General features: G+C 43.3%; 1 protein-coding gene across 1 annotated transcript in view; it reads right to left on the minus strand.

The window, feature by feature from the left end:
- MAOB (monoamine oxidase B) overlaps positions 1-24,517 on the minus strand; it is a 122,004-nt gene that overhangs the window by 30,755 nt on the left and 66,732 nt on the right. Inside the window, exon 4 of the mRNA XM_027533539.1 lies at positions 455-559. Within this exon, the coding sequence (XP_027389340.1) occupies positions 455-559 (105 nt within the window). The remainder of the gene's footprint in view (positions 1-454; positions 560-24,517) is intronic.

A 24,517-nucleotide genomic window follows, 5' to 3' on the forward strand; every position in this document is an offset into this window, starting at 1 on the left:
AACTACTAAGTTACTAATTTAGAGAGAACAATTCAGAAAGTCAACGCCTTAACAAAGATCAGTCAGTTGCACCAAATCATGTTTAAACTGGACCTTCAGGTGTGTTTACTCTGTGTGTGTTTACTTAGGAGATGCAGGTTTGGGCATGGTGATGACTCAAAGATCCAGAAATCTTATTTGCTATTTCTGTAAATTAGAAACATTATCACAGGAAGGCTGAATGATATAAAATCTTCCCTCCCCCAACACTGGTGGTATGCAAATAGGAGCCTGTTGGACATCTCATTCTTTTAAGGGTTAGAAACAAGTTCATTCATTCATCTCACAAATCTTTACTGTGAGTCACTGTGCCACACAATGTGCTAGGCATTGGTGACATGTTTCACCGTCTTTCAAGGACTAAACTTATCATGAAGAATACAAATGTCATCAAAGAAGCTTGTGGAAGTTTTACCTCTCGTCCCATGTCATCCATCGTCCTCCAGAGGTTGTTATGATCTAGGTAGGTGATAGGATTCCACACAGACGGGAATGAGCCCCTGAAGGGGTAGGATTTGCCCTGTGAGATACAAGATATTTTTCAAAGGAAACATTTACTTCGATGGAAGAGTAGTTAAATATGCTAAGCTGTTAAATAGCTGCAAGCAAAATCATGTTATCAGTATGTGCATGCTAAGTCGTTTCAGTCGTGTCTGACTCTTTGCAACCCTATGGACTGTAGCCCGCCAGGCTTCTCTGTCCATGGGATTCTCCAGGCAAGTATACTGGAGTGGGTTTCCATTTCCTCCTCCAGGGGATCTTCCCCACCCAGGGATCGAACCCAGATCTCCTAAATCTCCTGCATTAGCAGATGAGTTCTTAACCACTAGCACCACCTGGGAAGCCCCCTATCAGTTTGTGATAGATACTCAAATGTTTTAGTTCCTTCTGTCCTCAGAACTTAACTTTTAAGCATAAACATTTCCAGCAGAATTCTCTGTTACTAAATGAATTTGGTGCCACACCCAACACAATAGAGAAGCTTCTTTCTGAAACTAGAACTCTTTCCATGTAAAATATAAATGCCAGTACAGAATTGAGGTTACCTAATCTCATTTGCCAATGGTACTTACAAATATCTCAGAGCCAGGATATCCCTGCATGGTGGAGGGTCAGAAAATGGAAACTATAAATATTACACAAGTTAGAAGGGGACAGAAAACCAATCGCAACCCTACGGACTGTAGCCCGCCAGGCTTCTCTAAGGAGAAATATCTCTAGGGAGAGTCACAAAAGAGGGCCCAGAAAGTTTTTTCCCAGGAATAGATACACTAGGTCAACACAGGAGTTCCCAAAGATCAAGGTCAAAGCAAAAAGAAGAGACAACTTAGGGAGTTCCCTCGTGGTCCAGTTAGGACTCCTAACTTTCACTGTCATGGCCCCAGGTTCAATCCCTGGTTGGGGAACTAAGATCCTGCAAGCAGAGTACAGCCACACACACAATAACAGATGACTTCAAGGATCTCTTTGTGACACGTTTACACTACCTGGTGCTTCCAAGAGAGCAGGGATACCTCAACACAGAAATAAAAGGCATATATTAATATTTCGGCAAAGATTACTAATATGGCAGCATGTAAGTCATCTCTGGGAAACTTAACTTGTTAATGCTGGAAGAAAACTACTGTTAATCACTTTTGGTTTATTTGAAAACCTGAGTCAGGCTGTGTATTCTGGCATCATCTTGCAACCAAATTGGAGTAAGTCAAGGTCCACAATCAACCCAAATCTCACAATAATCTCAGTCATTCAGCAAAGTTTCATCTCATACTGATTTTGTGCTCACAGAAATAATTTTAATTACAAACTCTATGGTCATATTGATCTTTTCTCCAACAAGGTCCTAAGGTTCTCAGGGAAGAGTTATCATATAGGCTTACTTTTCTTCTATTAGTCAAGATTCTCCAGACAAACAAAGCCAATTGAATGTGTGTGCATGTGTGTGTGCATGGGAGTGATGAGAGAGAGATTAACTTAATTTAAGGAGTTGGCTCAGGCAATTGTAGAGGCTTGGCAACTCCATAATCTACAGGGCAGGCCGGCTGGCTGGAAACTCAGGGAAGAGTTGCAGTTCAAGTCCAAAGACCATCTGGTAGCAGAATTCCCTTTTCCTTGGGGAACCTCAGTGTTTTTCTGTTAAGGCCTTTAACTGATTGGATGAGGTCCACTCACATTATGGAGGGGAATCTGCTTTATTCAAAGTCTAATTTAAATGATAATCTCATCTAAAAAAATACCTGCACAGAAGCATCTAGAAGAGTGTTTGATCAAATATCTGGGTATTGTGGCCTAGCCAAGTTACACATAAAATTAACTGCTACACATTTCAGCCGACAAAGAATCTGTCTACAGTGCATGAGACCCAGGTTCCATCCCAGGGTCGGGAAGATCCCCTGGCAAAGGGAATGGCTACCCACTTCAGTATTCTTGCCTGGAGAATTCCATGGACAGAGGATACAGTCCAGGGAGTCACAAAGAGTGGGACACAACTGAGTAAAACTTTCACAAGGTATAATTCACATACAATGAAACTATTTTAAACGCACCATTTGGGAAGTTTTTGACACACTGTATGTACCTGTGTAACCATTATCACAATCAAGATATAAAACATTTCCATCACCCCAGAAAGTTCTCTCCTACCCCTTCCCAGTGAATTCCTATTCCCTTTCTGCCCCCAGACAACCACTGATCAGTTTTTTGTCACTATAGATTGGTTTTGCCTGTTCTAGAATTTTTTTGTTTTTCTACAAATGGAATCATGCAGCATGTATGATTCCACATTTATCTGGCTTCTTTTGCTCGACATGGTGTTCTTGAGGCTCATCCATGCTGCAATGGTCCCTTTTGATTGCTGAGTGTTTCACTGTATGGATGCACCATGGTTTGTTTATCCATTCCTCCACTGATGATTATTTCCAGTTTTGATTCATTGTGAATAAAGCTATTAAGAACATCCTTGTTTCTTGTCACACACACATATGTATTTTTTTTCTCTTGAATAAATGCCTAGGACCGGAATGGCTGAGATGCATGGTAGCTGTACATTGAACTTTTCAAGTTTAATAGCTTCCCAAAGTGATTCTACCGCTTTACATTCTCACCAGAAATGTACAAGAGTTCTACTTGCTCCACAGCCTGATCAACACTTGGTTGACTTTTATGCTTTAAGTACCTTTTGATTTTAGAATATTAGACTTATGGAGAAATTGCAGAGACAGTACAGAAAGTGCCCTTATACCTTTCAACTAGTTTTCCCTAATGCTAATATTGTACATTACCACTGTACATTTCTAAACTTGGATCCACAGGAGCATTCATTGCAAAGGACAGGTGGGTCCCACCCCTGCACTGCCTCTCCAAAGCTGATTGACATGGAACAAGTAAGTTGCTTGATCTCATTAGGCCCCATATATCAGTCTTTCCAACTCAACAACTCTTGGCCCCATCATCTTCCTCCAGGAAGTATGTCCAGATTACCATAAACAACCGGGTTAGGGGGACTTCTCCATGTCCCAGAGCTCTCCTGCCACTAACTCCACTGCACCAATGTCATTTGACCACTCTGTGTTACCCACTGGACTCTAAGCTACAAGGTCACACACTCTGGAGCCAATCTTACGATCAAGTCATGTCTCTGCCACTCACTAGCTGTGTTCAGCTGCTTAAGCTCTCTGTCCTCAGTTTATCCATGTGTAAAATGGGATGACAGTCACTACCTCATAGATGTACTGGAAAGATGAAGTGAGATGACTCACATGAGTTACTCTGACAACTGGCATATTGTCAGTTATCAACAAACATCGCCGTTATTCCTGCAGCAGTTACCACTGCTGTAATTATTATTTTTGCATGTCTAGGACCTGTGGGCATAGATTGCTGGCACACAGTAAGTTCACAATAAATGTTGGCTATCATCTCAGGTGTGTGACCTTGAACTTACTTATTTGACACACAATGTCCTAAATTCTAAGAAAGATCTTTGGTCTTAGTCCTTTTGGGCTGCTCTAACAACAACAACAAAATACAATACACTGGGTGTTTATGAATAACAGAAACTTATTTCTCAAAGTTCTGGAGGTTGGGAAGTTCAAGGTCAAGACACTGGCAGATGTGGTGTCTGGTGAGGACCAACTTCCTGGTTCACAGACGACCATCTTCTTGCTGTATCATCACACAATAGAAGAGACAAGGGAGCTCTCTAGGTCTCTTTATAAGGGCACTGATCTCATTCATGAGGACTCTGCCTTTATGACCTAATCACCTCCCAAAGGCTCCGTCTTCTAATACTATCTCACTACAGGTTAGGATTTCAATATATGAATTTGAGGGAGGGCACAAACATTTGGTTTATAGCAGGTTTCCTATTATTATTAGCTATTATTAACTTCTTTGCTTTTAAGTTCCCTCCCCTGGCCCCTGCAGGTCCCCACCATCAATACTTTCCCCCTTCCCACCACACACCAGAGATGCACTTATAAAAGAAGTTAAGAGATAGAACTCCCACAGTAAAGAAATAGGTCAGGCTACCTCGCAAAGACAGAATACACCCAAGGCTGGCACTCAAAGACCTCTCCCTGGACTCTTTGGGCCTTCTGCCCACAGGTAAAGGAGATCAGAAAGAGATAAAACCACGAGCAGGTTGAATAATCACCCCTTAAATGGGAAGAACAGCCCATTTTTGCTGCAAAATCCTTTAGGACCAAGAATCAATTCAATTCAGTTCAGTCGCTCAGTCGTGTCTCACTCTTTGCGACCCCATGGACTGCAGCACGCCAGGCCTCCCTGTCCATCACCAACTCCCGGAGTCCACCCAAACCCATGTCCATTGTGTCGGTGATGCCATCCAACCATCTCATCCTCTGTCGTCCCCTTCTCTCGCCTTCAATCTTTCCCAGCATCAGTGTCTTTTCAAATGAGTCAGTTCTTCACATCAAGTGGCCAAAGTATTGGAGTTTCAGCTTCAACATCAGTCCTTCCAATGAACATTCAGGACTGATTTCCTTTAGGATGGACTAGTTGGATCTCCTTGCAGTCCAAGGGACTCTCAAGAGCCTTCCCCAACACCACAGTTCAAAAGCATCAGTTCTTTGGCGCTCAGCTTTCGTTATAGTCCAATTCTCACATCCATACATGACTACTGGAAAAACCGTAGCCTTGACTAGACGGACCTTTGATGGCAAAGTAATGTCTCTGCTTTTTAACATGCTGTCTAAGTTGGTCATAACTTTTCTTCCAAGGAGCAAGCGTCTTTTTATTTCATGGTTGCAGTCACCATCTGTAGTGATTTTGGAGCTCAAGAAAACAAAGTCTTCCACTTTTTCCACTGTTTCTCCATCTATTTACCATGAAGTGATGGGAATGGATGCCATGATCTTTGTTTTCTGAATGTTGAGCTTTAAGCCAACTTTTTCACTCTCCTCTTTCACTTTCATCAAGAGGCTCTTTAGTTCCTCTTCACTTTCTGCCATAAGGGTTATGTCACCTGTGTATCTGTGGTTATTGATATTTCTCCCGGCAATCTTGATTCCAGCTTGTGCTTCCTCCAGCCCAGCGTTTCTTATGATGTACTCTGCATATAAGTTCAATAAGCAGGGTGATAATATACAGCCTTGACATATACCTTTTCCTATTTGGAACCAGTCTGTTGTTCCATGCTCCAGGACCAAGAATGGAGGGGAAGAAATTAGTAGTCAGACAGACAGGTTGTTCAGCACTTTGTGTGTGCTGGTTTTCACAAACACTTTGGTTCTGCCAGAAATCACCAGCAGATGACTTGAAGAAGCATGTGAGCCCAGCACATTTGGTTAATTTGTGTCTGCTCTGTCACTGCCAAGGTCTGCACTAACAGCCATGGCAGCTCCTGGGAACATAAGAGCAATGGCTTCAGAAACTGGGAACGTCTATCTGATGCATGTGGTTTGGCCCAGGAAAAGGTAAAGAACAGCTTTTGGGTGAGGGCAGAGTTATCATGACCTGCACAGAGAGCCCCATCCAACAACAGTGACCTATTTCTCCTTCCTGGTTAACCTTTGACCCATTGTGAGATGGGTACCTCTCCACTATCCCTCCCTCCTTTCTCAAGGATAACACCTTTGTAAAGCACACATCATATGGAAAGGGTATGACGGAGGTGGGTGCGGGGCTTCCAAGACTGCACTTGACAGATGCCAGCTTAGCAGCCCAGTTGAGACGTCACCCCCACTGAAGGCCAGGCATTCAACTGGGTCCTAAACACAGTGGGGGCTACACCAACAGCAATCATTCTGGCAACACAATGGGGTCAGAGATCAGCTGCCAAAGCCCTCCTAAATCAGGAATGCTCGTAGACAGGGGGTGTGTTCAGAACTCTAAAGCCAAAACCAAAGTGAGAAGTGACCACCACAAAGAGCTCTGTGTGAGTAAATGGAAACCAAACAATGTACAAAGAGTACTGTGATGAAAAAGAATAAAACACTTTACCCTTTTTATGTGTTCATTTACTGACAGTCCTTGGTGTCTTACATCCAAGTAAGTAGCACCTTAGCTAAGTTTATAAAAGTGATTACATCCTTCAGTGTCTTCAGGGTACTGTTTCCAAGATGCACAGCAGACACCCAAATCCATGGATTCTCAAGTCCCAGAGCTGGCCCTCTGTATCTGTGAGTTCTATATCCACGAATTCAACCAACCACAATCATAAATATGGTACATGATCTGTGGTCAGTTGAATCTGCAAACATGGAGAGCCAACTGTATTGTTGTATAAGATTACAGAAATCTTATGATGAACCCAGGAAATAACTATTATTAGAGCCATAAAAACTCAAGTTTTCAAGCTTCAGGGAATAAGTAGGGAAAGTAGGGAAAGGTCTAAATTTATTTGACATAACCAAAGATACTGCGAGAGTTTTGTGCCTCAGATTTGGCTTTTGTAGAAACATTCCAGTGACTATTACTATTTAGAATATTGTCCAGGGAGGCCTGTCTCATCTGAGGAAATCATGGGAAGACATCAGAGTAAGTCCCCAGCTCATGGACAAAGCAACATATCACAACAGATTGAATGCCAAACACAGATAGGAGAATCCAGCTATTTCCTCTTCAGCCAGATGGGAAAGATACACAAAAATGAAAATCAGTGGCACTCACTCATGTGTTTGCTTTAGAAAACATCTTTTTTTCCATACAACTATTTTAACTTGTCATAGGGGTATTATTGTTACTTTAGGTGAACTGGGCTTCCCTGGTGTCTCAGCTGGTAAAGAATCCACCTGCAATGCGGGAGACCTGGGTTCAATCCCTGGGTTGGGAAGATCCCCTGGAGAGGGGAAAGGTTACCCACTCTAGTATTCTGGCGTGGAGAATTCCATGGACTGTATAGTCTAGTGGACTATATATGGTCTAGTCAAATGGACTATATATAGTCTAGTCAAAGCTATGGTCTTTCCAGTAGTCATGTATGAATGTGAGAGTTGGACTATAAAGAAAGCTGAGTGCGGAAGAATTAATGCTTTTGAACTGTGGTATTGGAGTAGACTCTTGAGAGTCCCTTGGACTGCAAGGAGATCCAACCAGTCCATCCTAAAGAAAATCAGCCCTGAATATTCATTGGAAGGACTGATGCTAAAGCTGAAACTCCAATACTTAGGCCACCTGATGCAAAGAACTGATACATTAGAAAAGACCCTGATGCTGGGAAACATTGAAGCCATGAGGAAAAGGGGACGACAGAGGATGAGATGGTTGGATGGCATCACCAACTCGATAGACATGAGTTTAATCAAGCTCTGGGAGTTAGTGATGGACAGGGAAGCCTGGTGTGCTGCAGTCCATGGGGTCACAAATAGTTGGACACGACTGAGCAACTTTCACTTTCAGTTCAGTTCAGTTCAGTAGCTCAGTCGTGTCCGACTCTTTGCAACCCCATAAATCCCAGTGCGCCAGGCCTCCCTGTCCATCACCATCTCCCAGAGTTCACTCAAACTCACGTCCATCAAGTCGGTGATGCCATCCAGCCATCTCATCCTCTGTCGTCCCCTTCTCCTCCTGCCCCCAATCCCTCCCAGCATCAGAGTCTTTTCCAATGAGTCAAGTCTTCGCATGAGGTGGCCAGAGTACTGGAGTTTCAGCTTCAGCATCATTCCCTCCAAAGAAATCCCAGGGCTGATCTCCTTTAGAATGGACTGGTTGGATCTCCTTGCAGTCCAAGGGACTCTCAAGAGTCTTCTCCAACACCACAGTTCAAAAGCATCAATTCTTCGGTGCTCAGCCTTCTTCACAATCCAACTCTCACATCCATACATGACTACTGGAAAAACCATAGCTTTGACTGGACGAATCTTTTTTGGCAAAGTAATGTCTCTCCTTTTCAATATGCTATCTAGTATGGTCATAACTTTTCTTCCAAGGAGTAAGCATCTTTTAATTTCATGGCTGCTGTCACCATCTGCAGTGATTTTGGAGCCCCCAAAAATAAAGTCTGACACTTTCCACTGTTTCCCTATCTATTTGCCGTGAAGTGATGGGACCAGATGCCATGATCTTCGTTTTCTGAATGTTGAGCTTTAAGCCAACTTTTTCACTCAGCTCTTTCACTTTCATCAAGAGACTTTTTAGTTCCTCTTCACTTTCTGCCATAAGGGTGGTGTCATCTGCATATGTGAGGTTATTGATATTTCTCCCGACAATCTTGATTCCAGCTTGTGCTTCCTCCAGCCCAGTGCTTCTCATGATGTATTCTGCATACAAGTTAAATAAGCAGGGTGACAATATACAGCCTTGACATATTCCTTTTCCTATTTGGAACCAGTCTGTTGTTCCATGTCCAGTTCTAACTGTTGCTTCCTGACCTGTATACAGGTTTCTCAAGTGGCAGGTCAGGTGGTCTGGTATTCCCATCTCTTTCAGAATTTTCCACAGTTTGTTGTGACCCACACAGTAAGTTTGGAGAAGGCAATGGCACCCAACTCCAATACTCTTGCCTGGAAAATCCCATGGATGGAGCAGCCTGATAGGCTGCAGTCCATGGGGTCACTAAGAGTTGGGCACGACTGATCGACTTCAGTTTCACTTTTCACTTTCTTGCATTGGAGAAGGAAATGGCAACCCACTTCAGTATTCTTGCCTGGAAAATCCCAGGGACAGAGGAGCCTGGTGGGCTGCTGTCTATGGGGTGGCACAGAGTCGGACACAACTGAAGCGACTTAGCAGCAGTAGCAGCAACACAGTAAGTTTCGGTGAATTAATAGATATTGTTAAAAACTCTCAGTTTTGATTCCTAATATGGAAAATACAAACAGATGGAGTCACTTGAGCCAAAGCTACTTGAAGTTCTCAGTAATTTTCAAGAATGTAAAAGTCTGAGAAGGGCTGAAACAGAAGCACAGGAGAAGGGATGCAGGGTGGCTTTAAAAGACCAAAGAATGGATTCAAAACAGGCTCTGAAACTTAATAGTTGTGTGACTACAGGCCAGTTGCTTAACATTTGTGTACTCCTATCCTTAGATTTGGAATAATGGTAGCCATCTCACAGGGGTATTGTCAGAATTAACCCAAATGATGCATAGCAAATAGGATGCACTCACTAAATGGTTGGTGCTGACAGTTCCAGGATCATGAGGCATGCCCTGTCATTTATACAACCACTTCTTACCCATAAATCCATGTTTATCAATTAATCTCCTTTGAGTAAATTCCTTGAATCAGAAAACCTAGCATGGAGATTGATGTGTGACATTTTAAAGGAAACTTGCAGACAACCGGCAACCAACTTGATTACCTCATGGCCTTATTTTGTAGCCTTTGAGCCATGCAAGCCCATTTAAAACACCTGAAATCTGCCTTCTTGGCCCGTAATGAGATGGGCTGGCTTGGCAGGCACACACATTACTAATGACGGCGACAATCCTAATGTTCCAGGTGTTCTCACCCTTCTCCTGACCCTCATTCTTTGGAGGCAAAGACCACCCACCCTGAATTCGGTCCCATCTGGGAAGCCCTTTTGCCATCTTATTTCCCACATTGATGCAAAGAACTGACTCATTGGGAAAGATCCTGATGCTGGGAAAGATTGAAGGCAGGAGGAGAAGGGGAAGACAGAGGATGAGATGGTTGGATGGCATCACCGACTCAATGGACATGAGTTTGAGCAAGCTCCAGGAGTTGGTGATGGACAGGAGGCCTGGCATGCTGCAGTCCATGGGGTAGCAAAGAGTCAGACATGATTGAGCAAGTGAACTGAACTTCCCACGCTGACCCCAGTCTCTGCAGTAAGAACAGGTGAGGCCAAGCTACTTTCAGTTCTCAGTAATCTTCAAGAATGAAAAAAGTCTGAGAAGGGCTGGAACACAACTACAGGAGAAGGGGTACAGGGTGACTTTTAAAAGACCAAACAACAGATTCAAAACAGATTCCTTCTCAGTGTCTCCTCTGCTATTCATGGAAATCTTGCCTTCCTCCTGGGAGCCAGAGCCAGTCACCTGGCCCCTCTAGAATGCAGTCATTTTTACAGCTCTTGGCAAGGATTCCAACTGAGTCACAGACAAAACAGGAGGAGGACCGAGCTTAACTTTTGATCTATATTTCCAGTTTGGAAGAAAAGAAATTTAGGCTTCCCTGGTGGCTCAGAGGTTAAAGTGTCTGCGTCCAATGCGGGAGACCCAGGTTCGATCCCTGGGTTGGGAAGATCCCCTGGAGAAGGAAATGGTAACCCACTCCAGTATTCTTGCCTGGAGAATCCCATGGACGAAGAAGCCTGGTAGGCTACAGTCCACGGGGTCGCAAAGAGTCAGACATGACTGAGCAACTTCACATTCACTTTTGTGGGGGAGGAGGGCAGGAAGCTCTACTTAGCCAAATGGCTTTCTTCCTCTGTTAATGTGTTCTCATTTCTAAGTGCCTGGAGCCTGGTGTCAACACTGTGCTCTGATTGCATCATCACATGGGTGAAGCTGGAGGGAGGCACAGACAACAGTGACACTTAGTACAGGAAAGGCCTGGAGTGGTTAGGTAACTGTTGACGGAAGCCACTCGCCTTGGCCAGGCCAGCCTGACTTTCTCACAACAGGAGGTCTTGATAAGGAATAGAATGCTATCTCCAAAAAATAACCAGGAGAATTGGGGAGGTGCCAAAAGAGGGAGGAGATGAGCAACCTCCCAGAAATCCTCATGCTGGATTCCATCTTGGCTGAGAGATACACACCACCAGAAAGGACCTTGAGTCAGACCAAGCAAGGTGACTGGTTAGAGACAACCCAGAAAGCTGACATCATCACCATAAAACCTGAGACTGCGATCTACATGACAGAGCAGTTCTCCTGGGTTCCCTTACCCTCCTGCTCTCCTCCTGGGCACCCCTTCCCAATAAAGTCTCTCACTTTGTCAGCACATGTATCTCCTCGGGCAATCCAAGTGTTAGACAGGAGCTCACTCTTGGGCCCTTGAAGGGTCCTTCTTCCTGCAACAGAATTGTCCATGTAGGGAGAAATAGGGAAGGTGGTGGTGATAGTGGCTGAGACATTAGGCAAAGCTCTGCAGGAATTATAATAACATTAACAGCAACAGCTTACAGTGAATGTTTACCCCATTCAGGCCTTGTTCTGTATACTTTGCATGTATTAATTCATTAATCTTCACAGCCGCCTTTCAGATGGAGAAGCTGAGACAGAGAGAGGTAAAATAATTATCAAGGACTCACAAGTACTAAGTGGCAATGGGACTGAAATTCAGACATTCAAAAGTCAATGCTCTTGATCATGAAACTTTCCAGCCTTTAATTATAATCATTGAATACCATTTGCCAGACACTAGGTTAATGGTTTTACTTAAATTCTCACAACCCAGTGAGTAAATTGCTAATTGTATGTTTCACTTTACAGATGTGTTCTGAAGCACACAGAGGTTGAGTAATATGTTCAAAGGTCACACAGCTTGCACACAAGTAGAACAGAACTTAACTTCAGGTTTGTTCATTTAGAGCTCAAGCACTTACTTAGATCTCTGCTCTGTGAGCTGCTGCTCAAGAAGGTCTCTGGAAGATATTTAGATCCAGGAACCACTTGAGATTCTTACAAACCAGGTGGAAGCTAATGATGGGTTCAATAACCTGCCAGATCTTTTCTGTGACTCTCCAGGCAAAGACCAGTCCATCCCCCTCCTAAGATGACTTCCATGCCAGTTCATTAGCTCACGGATCTTTCTTTTTCTTTCTTTCTTTTTTTTTTTTTTTTTTTTTGTTGTGAAACAAGACACAGACATAACGAACAGACTTTTGGACTCTTGGAGAAGGAGAGGGTGGGATGATTTGAGAGAATGGCATTGAAACATATATTACCATATGTAAAATAGATAACTAGTTGCAAGTTTGATGCATGAAGCAGGGCACCCAAAGCTGGTGCTCTGTGACAACCTAGAGGGATGGGGCGGGGAGGGAGCTGGGAGGGGGATTCATGATGGAGGGGACGCATGTATACCTATGGTCGATTCATGTCTATGTATGGCAAAAACCATCACATTTTTGTAAATAATTATCCTCCAATCAAAATAAATAATTTTTTTAAAACAGAAATTTTAAAATTACATAGGTCAACAAATATTTCTTGACCACCTCCTAAGCACCTGTTCCAGGCTCTGGGGGCACAGTACTGAGTGACAACAGATAAAAGTCTCTGCTCTCCTGGGAGCTTACACTGTAATAGACAGAAACAAAATAAAAGAGGCTAAAAACATAAAGAAGAAAATCATGTGGTATATTCAAAGATGATAAGTGCTATGAAGGAAGTTCTGCTGGGTGCTCCGTGGTGACCTAGAGGAGTGCGATGGGGGATGCAGGTGGGAGGGAGGTCCAAGATGGAGGGGATATATGTATACATATAACTAATTCACTTCATCGTATAGCAGGAACATCATATAGCAGGAACATCGTATAGCAACATGGTAAAGCAATTACACTAATTAAAAAGCAGAAAGAAAGAGAGAGTAAGAAAGGCAAAGAGGGACTGTTGGTGGTTTGGGGTGGATTGCAATTTTAAATAAGGTCTTCAGGGAAGGCCTCACTGAGAAGGTACCATTTGAAGGAAAAGACAAGAAGAGAAGAGGGAACCATGTGACTCTCAGTGTGGTGGGGCAGGAGAGGAAACAGTGCTTTAGTTAGAGGCCCCGGCAAGCATCCTGAGATGAAACAGATACACAAGAACAGAAAGGAGGCCTGTTTCATCCTCTTTCTTCTGCTCACTGGAATAATCCAGGCTGGAAAGAGGTGGTTGCCGAGGAGAGGCCTCTGTGCTCTGGTCTCTGCAGGACAACCTGACCCCTGCATCGTGGCTCCATGTGCCCTCAGATGTTCCTTTGCCTTCTGAGTTCTGGCAGTGAAAAGCTTAAACTACTTTCTACACCCAGCTCAAGACTCACTTTCTTCAGGAAGCCTTCCAAAAATTCACCTCACCCCCCATTACTCTTCAAAACATAAAGTTCACCCCATTTTGAATTCTTACCATAGCAACTCATATTAATATTTGCCCATGTCAGCTCGACATTATTCTCTAGGTGTTCCACGTGACTTTGTCTTCTTTCCCCAGCTACTTCAGGAAAAAAATCAATTATTTACCTCCTCCCATGATGCTTTTGAACTGTGGTGCTGGAGAAGACTCTTGAGAGTCCCTTGGACTGCAAGGAGATCCAACCAGTCCATCCTAAAGGAAATCAGTCCTGAATATTCATTGGAAGGACTGATGCTGAAGCTGAAACTGCAGTACTGTGGCCACCTGATGTGAAGAACTGACTCATTGGCAAAGACCCTGATGCTGGGAAGGATTGAAGGCAGGAGGAGAAGGGGATGACAGAGGATGAGATAGTTGGATGGCATCACCGACTTGATGGACATAAGTTTAAGCAAACTCCAGGAGATGGTAAAGGACTGGGAAGCCTAGTGTGCTGCAGTCCATAGGGTTCCAAAGTGTCAGACACGGCTGAGTGACTGAATTGACTGATTGATAATGCTTAAAGGTGATGTATATTTGACTGGTGTTTTACAACTGTTGGATAATTGGATGATTGGATGGATAGATGATTGATTGGATGAACAGTGCTACAGACTGAATATTTGTTTCCCCCTCAAATTTGTATGTTGAAGCCTAACCACCCCCCACCCCGCCCCATGATGGTATGTGAGGGCGGGGGTCTTTGGGAGATGATTATGTTATGAGGGCTTCATTCTCATGAATGAGATCAGCACCCTTATAAAAGAACGTCTGGAAGCTTCTGCCAAGCAAGAACACAGCGAGCAGACAGCATCACCAGATCTGCCAGTGACCTTGATCTTGGACTTCCCAGCCTCCAGAACTGGGAGAAATAAATTTCTGCTGTTTATAAGCCATCCAGTCTGTGGTATTTTGTTATAGCAACCCAAACGGATGAAGGCAAATAGTTTTAAAATAAGAAGAAGAATTCTTCACCGTCTGAAACAGAAGAACGACTGAATGCTTTGTAAACACCATGAAACTTAATATCTTCGGAAAAAAAAAAAAAACTTAAAGGGTTTCAACTAGGAAAACTGAACATTGTAATTCTTCCCCCACCAGAACTTGATCAGTATCTTTGTTCTCTTTACTTTCCTAATCTTTTCTAAATGCACCTGCTGATGGAGATGGAGACCTCCACAGGAAAGAGTTCCCAAAATAAGCCCATACATTTACCTCAAAGAATAAGAGTGTATTGAGAAGGATGCAGGATTTTGTGCCTCTAATCCTCTGCTACTTGTATTAGCCATTTCCAGCTGTATCACATTGCAAACCATCAGGACACACCACTGATGTCAACAGGTTGTTTCCAAAGCAGAATAACGCCCACAGCTAAAATCTATCTTCCTGAGCCAATTTTTTCACTCTTTCAATTAGTAGACACGTATGTGTTTATTTGATCAAATTATTACAGACACCTAAAATACCCCAATAAATATCATCTCTTTTTTTAGGGCATGAAATTTTGAACATTGCCAACATCTCCCGACATCCACCAGCACTAGCAAAATGCCAGAGTGCTTTGGCCTTCCATAATGTGCTTTTCAAAAATAGAGACAGCTACCCAGCAGTTTTAGTTTTCCCAAGAGGAATCTTGGCTCGAATAAACACTACGTGTACCATTATAGTGTTAAGGATTATAAGAAAGCCAACAACTTGAAGCCGTGGTCCCTGCTCTTCTCTGGGACAAGGGCCCCCCTGAAGCTCTGTAGAAAACCATGTAATCTCTCCAGCAAAGCACACATATACAAACAATTCTGTATGTAAAATCAGAGAGTATAACTGAAACTTAACTTGAGCCCTTTCTTAAGAGTCACGAATTTGAGGTTGAGAAAGCTTGATGACAACACTGAGTGTTGGTGAAATTAAGATGGTGTGACATAGTATAACCACTTTGGAAAACCTTTTGGCAGTATCTACTAAAGATGCTTATGCACACAGTTTATGACTCACTTCTAGGTAAACGCCCAAGAAAATGGTCCCCAAACACCTACGCAAAAATGTGAAATGTCCATGAACATTTGTGTATTGACCCATTTTACAGAGGAGAGTGAATCTTAGGATAAACAACTTCCCCGGGATCATCCAGCTAATGAGAGGGGTTCAAGTTTAGCCGTGCTTAAAATCAAGCTGGTTCTCCACCTCATGCCACCTCTCATGATGCAGCAGTGTTGCAGGGAGAAAGCCAATTCTGACTCCACATTGGAAACTGTTTCTTTGACTTGCTTTTCGTTACTCTTGTTATTATAATCATACTTAATGGCTTGCCTGGAGAACCCTGACCCTCTGCATGACTGTAAACTAAAAGGCCTTTGTTCAGCTCCTGGAGAGATAGCTTGTCCGTGCTCACCTGTGAATAGAAGAGATTAACACACCCCTTCCAAAGGCTGGCCACTCCCTTTGAGATGTTTTGCAAGACTGAAAACCCTTTCACTTTACTTCCCCACTGCCTCTCCCTCTCTATTCTGCCCTTTTACTTTAGTTACTTATTGCTTCTTTCTCTCTGATCTATAAAAGAACCTGGCATCTGGACCCCAATAAGATGGTGATTTTGAGGCACTAGCCTGCCATCTTCTCGGTCTGCTGGCTCCCCAATTAAAGTCTCTTTTTGCCTCAACACCTCCTCTCTCGGATTCATTGGCCTGTCATGCAGCAAGCAAAGTGAGCTTGGACTCAGTAACAGCAGGAGATCCAAGATCTGGATGGTCACAAGGGCATAAACAGCAGCAGGCACCAATGTGGCCCACCTCATTGCCATTACACTCTGTCTGCTTAAATGTGTTTGTGACTTTAAAAGCCCAAGCAAAGGATAACTATCAAATTAGAACTGACACTATATTTAGCTAAATGATGAAGAGAATTAAGATCATTTTACTGATAGGCTTGGATGTTGCTGTGCTTAGTCGCTCAGTCATGTCCAACTCTTTGAGACCCCATGGACTGTAGTCCACCAGGCTCCTCTGCCCATGGGGATTCTCTAGGCAAAAATACCGAGAGGGTTGCCATGCTGTCCTCCAGGGGATCTTCCCAACCCAGTGATCTAACTCAGGTCTCCCGCATTGCAGGTGGATTCTTTACTGTCTGAGCCACCAGGGAACCCTAATGATAGGCTTGGATAGGCCCAGAAAAAAAATCTCTAGACATCATATTTTTAACTGCTAAGAACATTAGGACAATTTATTTCAATCACTAACAGCATACTGACCACAGATATGAGACAAGCACCATGTGACCCTCTGAAGACACAGAAAAGAAATAAGACACAATCCCAGGCTCAACGAGCTCCAAAGTCTAGTTGGAGAGCAGGTCCATGGAAACAGTTACAGCACCATAATTATAACAAGGCATGTACATGGTTGACTTCATGGTGTCACCTGGCTACATGGCTGTTAAAGAGAGCTTTGCAGAGTGCGGTCAGCAGGATTCATGAGGTCATCTGCCTGCGTGCATGCTCAGTCACCTCAGTCATGTCAACTCTTTGCCACCCCATGGACTGTAGCCAGCCAGACTCCTCTTTCCATGGGATTCTCCAGGCAAGAATACTGGAGTGGGTTGCCATGCCCTCCTCCAGGGGATCTTCCTGACCCAGAGATTGAACCTGCATCTCCTGCCTCTCTTGCACTGCATGCAGATTCTTTACCCCTGAGCCACAAAGGAAGCCCCATGACGGCAGCTATCTTACTCCAAACACCCCTATGCATATCCATCCAGAGCCATTCTGTTAGCCAGGGGGCTAAGTCTACAAAAGCCCCAATAAGTAAAGCTTGATCTAGAACTACATAAGAACAGAGTGGTCTACCCAAATGGTCAATATGGTGGACACTGTGATGAGCTTGCCCATCTCCCCACTCAGAAGTAAGGGTCTTATTTGTTTACCTGCTAAGAGTGTTCCTAGCAGGCAACCCTTGGCTCTTAGCCTCCTTCAGAGACAACCCCAGCTGCAGAAAAAACCACTTTACCCAAGGTCATGCTCCCTTCTCTGAGCAATGCACTTCCAGTGACTGACTGATGTGAGGGTAGAGAAGTCTTGTCCTCTTGCCCCAGTCAGGACAGCTCTGAAGTGTCACCCCATCTTCAGAATTCCTTTCAGGGTGGGCTGAGGATTCCATTGAAAATATATCACAGTTTGACTTCTCCCTCTGCTGGGTCCTGCCTCTTTCCCCTTCCATCCACAGCTGTTGATGCCCAGAGCACTCCCCAACATCCCTCCAGCATGCTAGAGACATTACTTTGCCAACAAAGGTCCGTCTAGTCAAGGCTATGGTTTTTCCAGTGGTCATGTATGGATGTGAGAGTTGGACTATAAAGAAAGCTGAGCACCGAATTGATTCTTTTGAACTATGGTGTTGGAGAAGACTCTTGAGAGTCCCTTGGACTGCAAGGAGATCCAACCAGTCCATCCTAAAGGAGATCAGTCCTGAATGTTCATCGGGAGGACAGATGTTGAAGCTGAAACTCCAATACTTTGGCCACCTGATGTGAAGAGCTGACTCATTTGAAAAGACCCTGACGCTGGGAAAGATTGAAGGCAGGAGGAGAAGGGGATAACAGAGGATGAGATGGTTGGATGGCATCACTGACTCAACAGACATGAGTTTGAGTAAACTCCAGGATTTGGTGATGCCTGGAGTGCTGCAGTCCATGGAGTCACAAAGAGTTGGATACGAGTGAGTGACTGAAGTGAAGTGAAGTGATGCTCCTCTCCATCTCAGAGATCTGATTCCTGGGAAACTCCCTCATAACAGCCATTCAACGGAATAGACACAACAGACTGTAGCATTGTCTAAAGACTCTCAATCTCCAGGCTCTGGGGGTGAGGGGCGGGGTTAATCTCAGGAAAATATACAGAACCAGGTACATCGGGACCCCCTTTGAGAATACAAGTTTTCTTTGGGGAGGATTAGTGGGGAGGTCCCAATCTTCTTCTCTGTGATCCTGACCAGAGACTTGCTAAAGGAAATAAGAAATACAGCCATAGCTGTTACAAACATATTCAGATAGGTTAACAGACTGACAGGGGAAATTCAGAGGAGAAAGACTGTAATCAAATCTAAGTGAAACTGAGCAGGACCCGCAGGACTCCCAGGTAAAAATCCTTTCCGAGTCCCACCCTCAGTCCCTGTTTCTTGTTTGTGGGGCCTCCCAGGTGGCTCAGTGGTAGTCTGCCTGCCAATGCAGAAGCCACAGGATACGTGGGTTTGATCCCTGGGTAGGGAAGATCCCCTGGACGAGGAATTGGTAGCCCACTCCAGTATTTTGCCTGGAGAATCCCACGGATGGAGGAGCCTGGTGGGGTACAGTGCATGGGGTCTCAAAGAGTTGGACACAACTAAGCAAATGGCAACCCACTCCAGTATTCTTGCCTGGAGAATCCCAAGGACGGGAGAGCCTTGGTGGGCTTCCGTCTATGGGGTCACACAGAGTTGGACACGACTGAGGTGACTTAGCAGCATTAGTAGCAGCAAGCATGAATGCATGTTTCATGTTCATAGGAAATAGGCTTCATTCAGCCTCCCTGACCTTTTCAGAGTTCCAAAGGCAGATTCAAACAGTTGCTGATCAAGGAAGGGAGGGAATGCAGAAACAAAGGAAGAGCAATCAAGAAACAATTTGTTGTTCCGTGGTTAAGTTTTGCAGCTGAATAAGAAACAATAGCACAGCCATTAAAGCAGGGTCCTGGTTCCTGCTCAAGGAATATACATAATATCTTTGAGGTCTTCTGCAGGAATTAATGGAGAAGGAAATGGCAACCCACTCCAGTGTTCTTGCCTGGAGAATCCCAGGGACAGAGGAGCCTGGTGGGCTGCAGTCTACGGGGTCGCACAGAGTCGGACACGACTGAAGCGACTTAGCAGAAGCAGCAGCAGCAGAAATTAAGGCCCCCATGACCCTCCAATCAACCGAAACTTGCCTCTGTCGACCTTTGTCCCAATTCTATGCTGAATTCTCCTTTGCTCAAGCCCTTTCATGAATATGCATGTACCTTTAACTTAAAACTTCCTCAATTTTGTTGGGGGCTTCCCTGGTAGCTCAGCTGGTAAAGAATTCACCTGCAATGCAGGAGATACCACTTTGATTTCTGGGTCAGAAAGTTTCCCTGGAGAAGGGATAGTCTACCTGCTCCAGTTATTCTGGGGCTTCCCTGGTGGCTCAGATGGTAAAGAATGCACGCCAATGCAGGAGACCTTGGTTTGAACCCTAGATTGGGAAGATACTCTGGAGGAGGGCATGGCAATCCACTCCAGTATTTTTGCCTAGAGAATCCCCATGGACAGGAGCCTGGAGAGATACATACATTCCATGGAGTCACAAAGAGTCGAACACGACTGAGTGACTAAGCACAGCACAATTTTTGTGGGGAGACGCTGCTTTGGGAAAGATCCCCAGTGTTCTTCTTTGCTGCAAGTAATAATAAATTCTCCTTCACTTTGACTTGGGTGTGTCTATGGGCTTGACACCCATGAGTAAACCAAGTTTTCAGGTGACAGAAGGCCTACAAAGCAAAACTGACTTTTATATCATACATCATAATTTTAAAATCTCATTAAGGTCACATAGAGGTTTGCACCAGGAGCAAGAGTGAATTTGCCATCATAAAAGTATCTCCAAGGACTTAAAAAAAAATAATTCCTATTGCATGTTTTGAGTTATTTAGGCAAGGACCTGGTAGTTAAAATCCACATGGTCTCCAAATTCCAATAAATTTTAAACACATCTAAATATTGAAATCTTCCCTTCCATGCATTTTTAACATGCTCTGTTAGCTGCATTAACTTATACACAATCTTAAATTAGAGAAAAGATCACTGTAGTCTCACTAAAAGACTTTATAAAATCCTCCATAAATAATTTACATGAAAGATAGTTTTCTCAGGTCTAGTATTAGAGTTTAATTAATAAATCCAATGTGGTTTATTCATAGGAAAAAATAGATCAAATGCTTATTAAAATAGCCATTACTAAAGGGCTGTAAGAGCTTATATAGATATTTGGAAAATGCTACTTCAATAGTGTGATATTGTGATAATATATATTTGGTCTTTATCTCAAGTTCCTGGCACAAGAGCTTCTAAAACCTTCAGGAGTTCTAGAGCAACTGGGGTGAGAAGAGTGTCTTTTGTTATTCCTAACAAGCCCCCTTCAATCAAACCAGTTTATGCTAATGAAGGTGACTCTTAACGAGCCTTTAGATAGCTTCTGGATGGTAGCTGGTTGCCAAGGGAACCAACCACATGATGAGAGAGTTGGAACTTTCAGCCCCGCCCCAGAACCTCCAGGGAGGAAGGGGGTTGCTGATTACTGATGTAATCAAATGCCCAGTGATTTAATCAATCACGCCTACATAATGAAAACTCTATAAACCCCCCTAAGAAGGGAGTTCAGAGAGCCTCAAGTCGGTGAACTAGAATGCATCTATATGCCTAGAGGATGGTATATGCCAATTTCTTGGGGATAGAAGCTACTGTGCTCAGGACCCTTCCAGACCTCACCCTGTGTACCTTCTCACCTGGTTGTTCATCTGTATCCTTTATAATAAAACCAGTAATAGTAAACTGTTTTCTCTGAGTTCTGTGACCAGTTCCGTGGCAAACTTTCGAACCTGAAGAGTGTGTCCTGGGAACCTTTGATTTCTATTGGTCAGTCGGAAGTAGGTGAGGCATGGAAATTTCATCTGGCATCGGAAGAGGGAGCAGTTTTGTGAGACTGAGTCCTTAAATTGTGGGGTTCATGCGGACTTCAAGTAGTTAGTGTCAGAATTGAACTGAACTGTAGGTTACCCAGTCAATGTGAAAAGAGTTAAAGAATTGGTTTGTGTAGGTTGTAGGACATTAAAGAAATAAAACTAAACACAATTGCTGCTAAGTCACTTCAGTCGTGCCCGACTCTGTGCGACCCCATAGATGGCAGCCCACCAGGCTCCCCCGTCCCTGGGATTCTCCAGGAGAGAATACTGGAGTGGGTTGCCATTTCCTTCTTCAATGCATGAAGGTGAAAAGTGAAAGTGAAAGTGAAGTCACTCGGTCGTGTCCGACTCTTAGTGACCCCATGGACTGCAGCCCACCAGGCTCCTCTGTCCATGGGATTTTCCAGGCAAGAGTACTGGAGTGGGGTGCCATTGCCTTCTCCGAAAAACACAATTAGTCCTAGCAAAAAAGGGACACTGGCTTAATAGTAAATGTGGCCAACTCTTATTTTAGAATATTCAGACATCAAAAGTCACTTGAAAAAGATCCCTTTTTGTGCCCAATTACACACGATTAGAGATGAGAACACAGCCTGTGATGTCCAGCACTAGCTAACCATATGAACTGGGGCAACCAACTTCCACTGTCTAATCTCTGTATAATATGGCTTTAAATAGAACCAATGTCCTGGTGTCATTGCCAGGAAGCAGTACATCTCTTAACAGAGTGCCCTGTCTATAGCAAATGGGTAAATACTGACTAATATCATCACTACTGTCGATACACTTTTTTTTTTTTTGATACACTTTTCTTTCCACAAAAAGTATCACCAATTAACTTTTCTTAATTAAAGTATAGTTGATTTACAATGCTGTGTTAATTTCTGCTACACAGCAAAGTGACTCAGTTATACATACATATACATGTTTTAAAATATATTCTTTTCCATTTTGGTTTACCATAGGATACTCTCTGTGCTATACAGTAGGACCTTGTTGTTTACCCATTCCATATATAATAGCTCAAAGCTCTTAACCCCAACCTTTCACCCCATCTCTCCCCAAACTCCCTCCCCTTTGGCAACCACCCGTCAGTTCTCTACTTCCCTGATTCTGTTTCTGTTTTGTAGATAGGTTCACTTGTGTCATGTTTTAGATTCCACAGATAAGTGATATCATATGGTATTTGTCCTTCTCTTTCTGACTTCACTTAGTATGATCATCTCTAGTTGTATTCATGTTGCTACAAATGGCATTATTTCATTCTTTTTTATTTACCAACTGTCATTTAGAGGCCAAGAGACTGCAAGAAACAGATTGCATAGAAAGAGGCTGATTCTCTGACAGACCGTAGGTAAGTTACTCTACACGGCTGACACTTTCATCATTTATAAAATGTATGTAATAATACCTACCTCCAGGGCTGAAGAGAGGATTACATGAGATACTATATGTAAAGTGTTAAGAAGGATACTAGTATTATTATTTTAGTAAATACAATATCTCTTTACAAACACATACTGACTTGATGGACATGAGTTTGAGCAAGCTCCTGGAATTGGTGATGGACAGGGAAGCCTGGTGTGCTGCAGTCCATGGGGTTGCAAAGAATCGGACACGACTGAGCAACTGAACTGAACTTTACAGACACAATGCCCTGGGGTCCTCTAGGGGAATTCCACTGTGTGAGTCCCTGGAGGACTTTGCAGCAGAAGGTGCAAAGCTTCCTGCCCTTATGGCATCACTCAGCATGCTGGGGTTTACCAGCAGAAAACAATCAATCCCCACTGCTCACCCCAAAACACCCTTGTCAGGGAAGGTGTTCATCCAGCCACCTTCTCTGTCAAGGACTCTCTCAACCTCCTGACCTGGACCCTGAACTCCAGCCTCAGAGAGCAGCTCAACTAATCCCAAACAACTGCACCCCTTTCCTAGTCCAACTGTAGCCTCACTGGGCTCACAGGTGCCAGACGACAGGTGCGTCCCTAGTCTTTCAAAGGTATTATCCAAATGCTTTTGATGTCCCTAAACTATATAGAGTAATGAGAAGATGAAAAAGCTCTTTGTAACTTGGGCACACACAACATCAAAGGGGAATAAGAGAGAGATTAAGTCTCCTAAAAGAAATAATTTTTCTCACAATGGGTTTTTCCTCAGATGTCAATTATTACCCTGTTTGGGTTACCACACTATCATTTTGAAATCTGAGGATACATAATGATCTACATCTGGAAAAATTGTGTCTAAAAAGTAAATTATCAAAAAAAAAAAAAATTCCCACCTGAAAGGTTTTTCTGCCACATAAGATTTTTTAAAATAGTAAAAGTACCTGATATTTATAAAATCATTTTTTATCTTACCATATTTAATTTTCATGAGAACACTGGGAGTGGAAACTAGTAGTCCCTCTTTACAGACTAGAAATTGAGGGTTCTAAGAAACAGTAAGTGATATATCTAAAGTCCATAGCGAATTTATTGAAAGCCCAGGCCTTAACGAAGGGCCATGACTCCATAGTCTGCCTTCGTCTATGGAGAGGTCCTCTCCCAAGATGGAAATTCATATCTTTGAATGTATCCAACACAACATGTATTCTACTTCCCACTGAATAACTCATCCAGTTCCAAAGTCAGCCACTGATTAATGCCAGTAAAGATTTCAACTTTTCACCCCATAAATAGTTTGGGGCAAATTGTTTACTTTCTCTAATGGTACAGACTAAAACAATGATTCACTTGATGAGCCAGAAGATCTCAAGATTTCAAATGCAATGCTTTGAAATAAGAACTCCACATTGGAATAAATCAAAAGAGATTTTATGCATAAATAGAAAGGTTTCCTTGGCCCCAAAATGAACATAACTGCTATGGACATTAATCCTTGGGGGTGGACTCTGGTAGAGAAGAGACATGGCAGGAGAAACCTGGAGTGAAATTCAGATGAAGAAAGAGGCAAATCTGGCAAAGAGGCCACTCATGAAGTTTACATACACTCTGTAGACCCTTTAAGGGAATTCAAACTTTACCAACCAGCCTGAGATGAAAGGAATATCCCAGAAGTATCTGTTTATTTGGAAAAAAAATCTTATCAGGAACAAAGAGTTTTCAAAGAAATTCACTTAAGGGGTACTTCTGATGGATGTCCATATGCTTAAAAAAAAAAAAAAAAAAAAACCATCACTGCAAAAGGGAAGTCATGAGCAAGAAGAAGGTGGGTAAGAGAAATAAGGATTGTGATAGGCAAGCATCATAATTACCATCATCACCATGGCTAACACTTTCTGTACCAGGAATTCTGG

The sequence above is a fragment of the Bos indicus x Bos taurus genome, chromosome X (assembly GCF_003369695.1).
Source record: "Bos indicus x Bos taurus breed Angus x Brahman F1 hybrid chromosome X, Bos_hybrid_MaternalHap_v2.0, whole genome shotgun sequence".
Classification (NCBI taxonomy): Eukaryota; Metazoa; Chordata; class Mammalia; order Artiodactyla; family Bovidae; genus Bos; species Bos indicus x Bos taurus.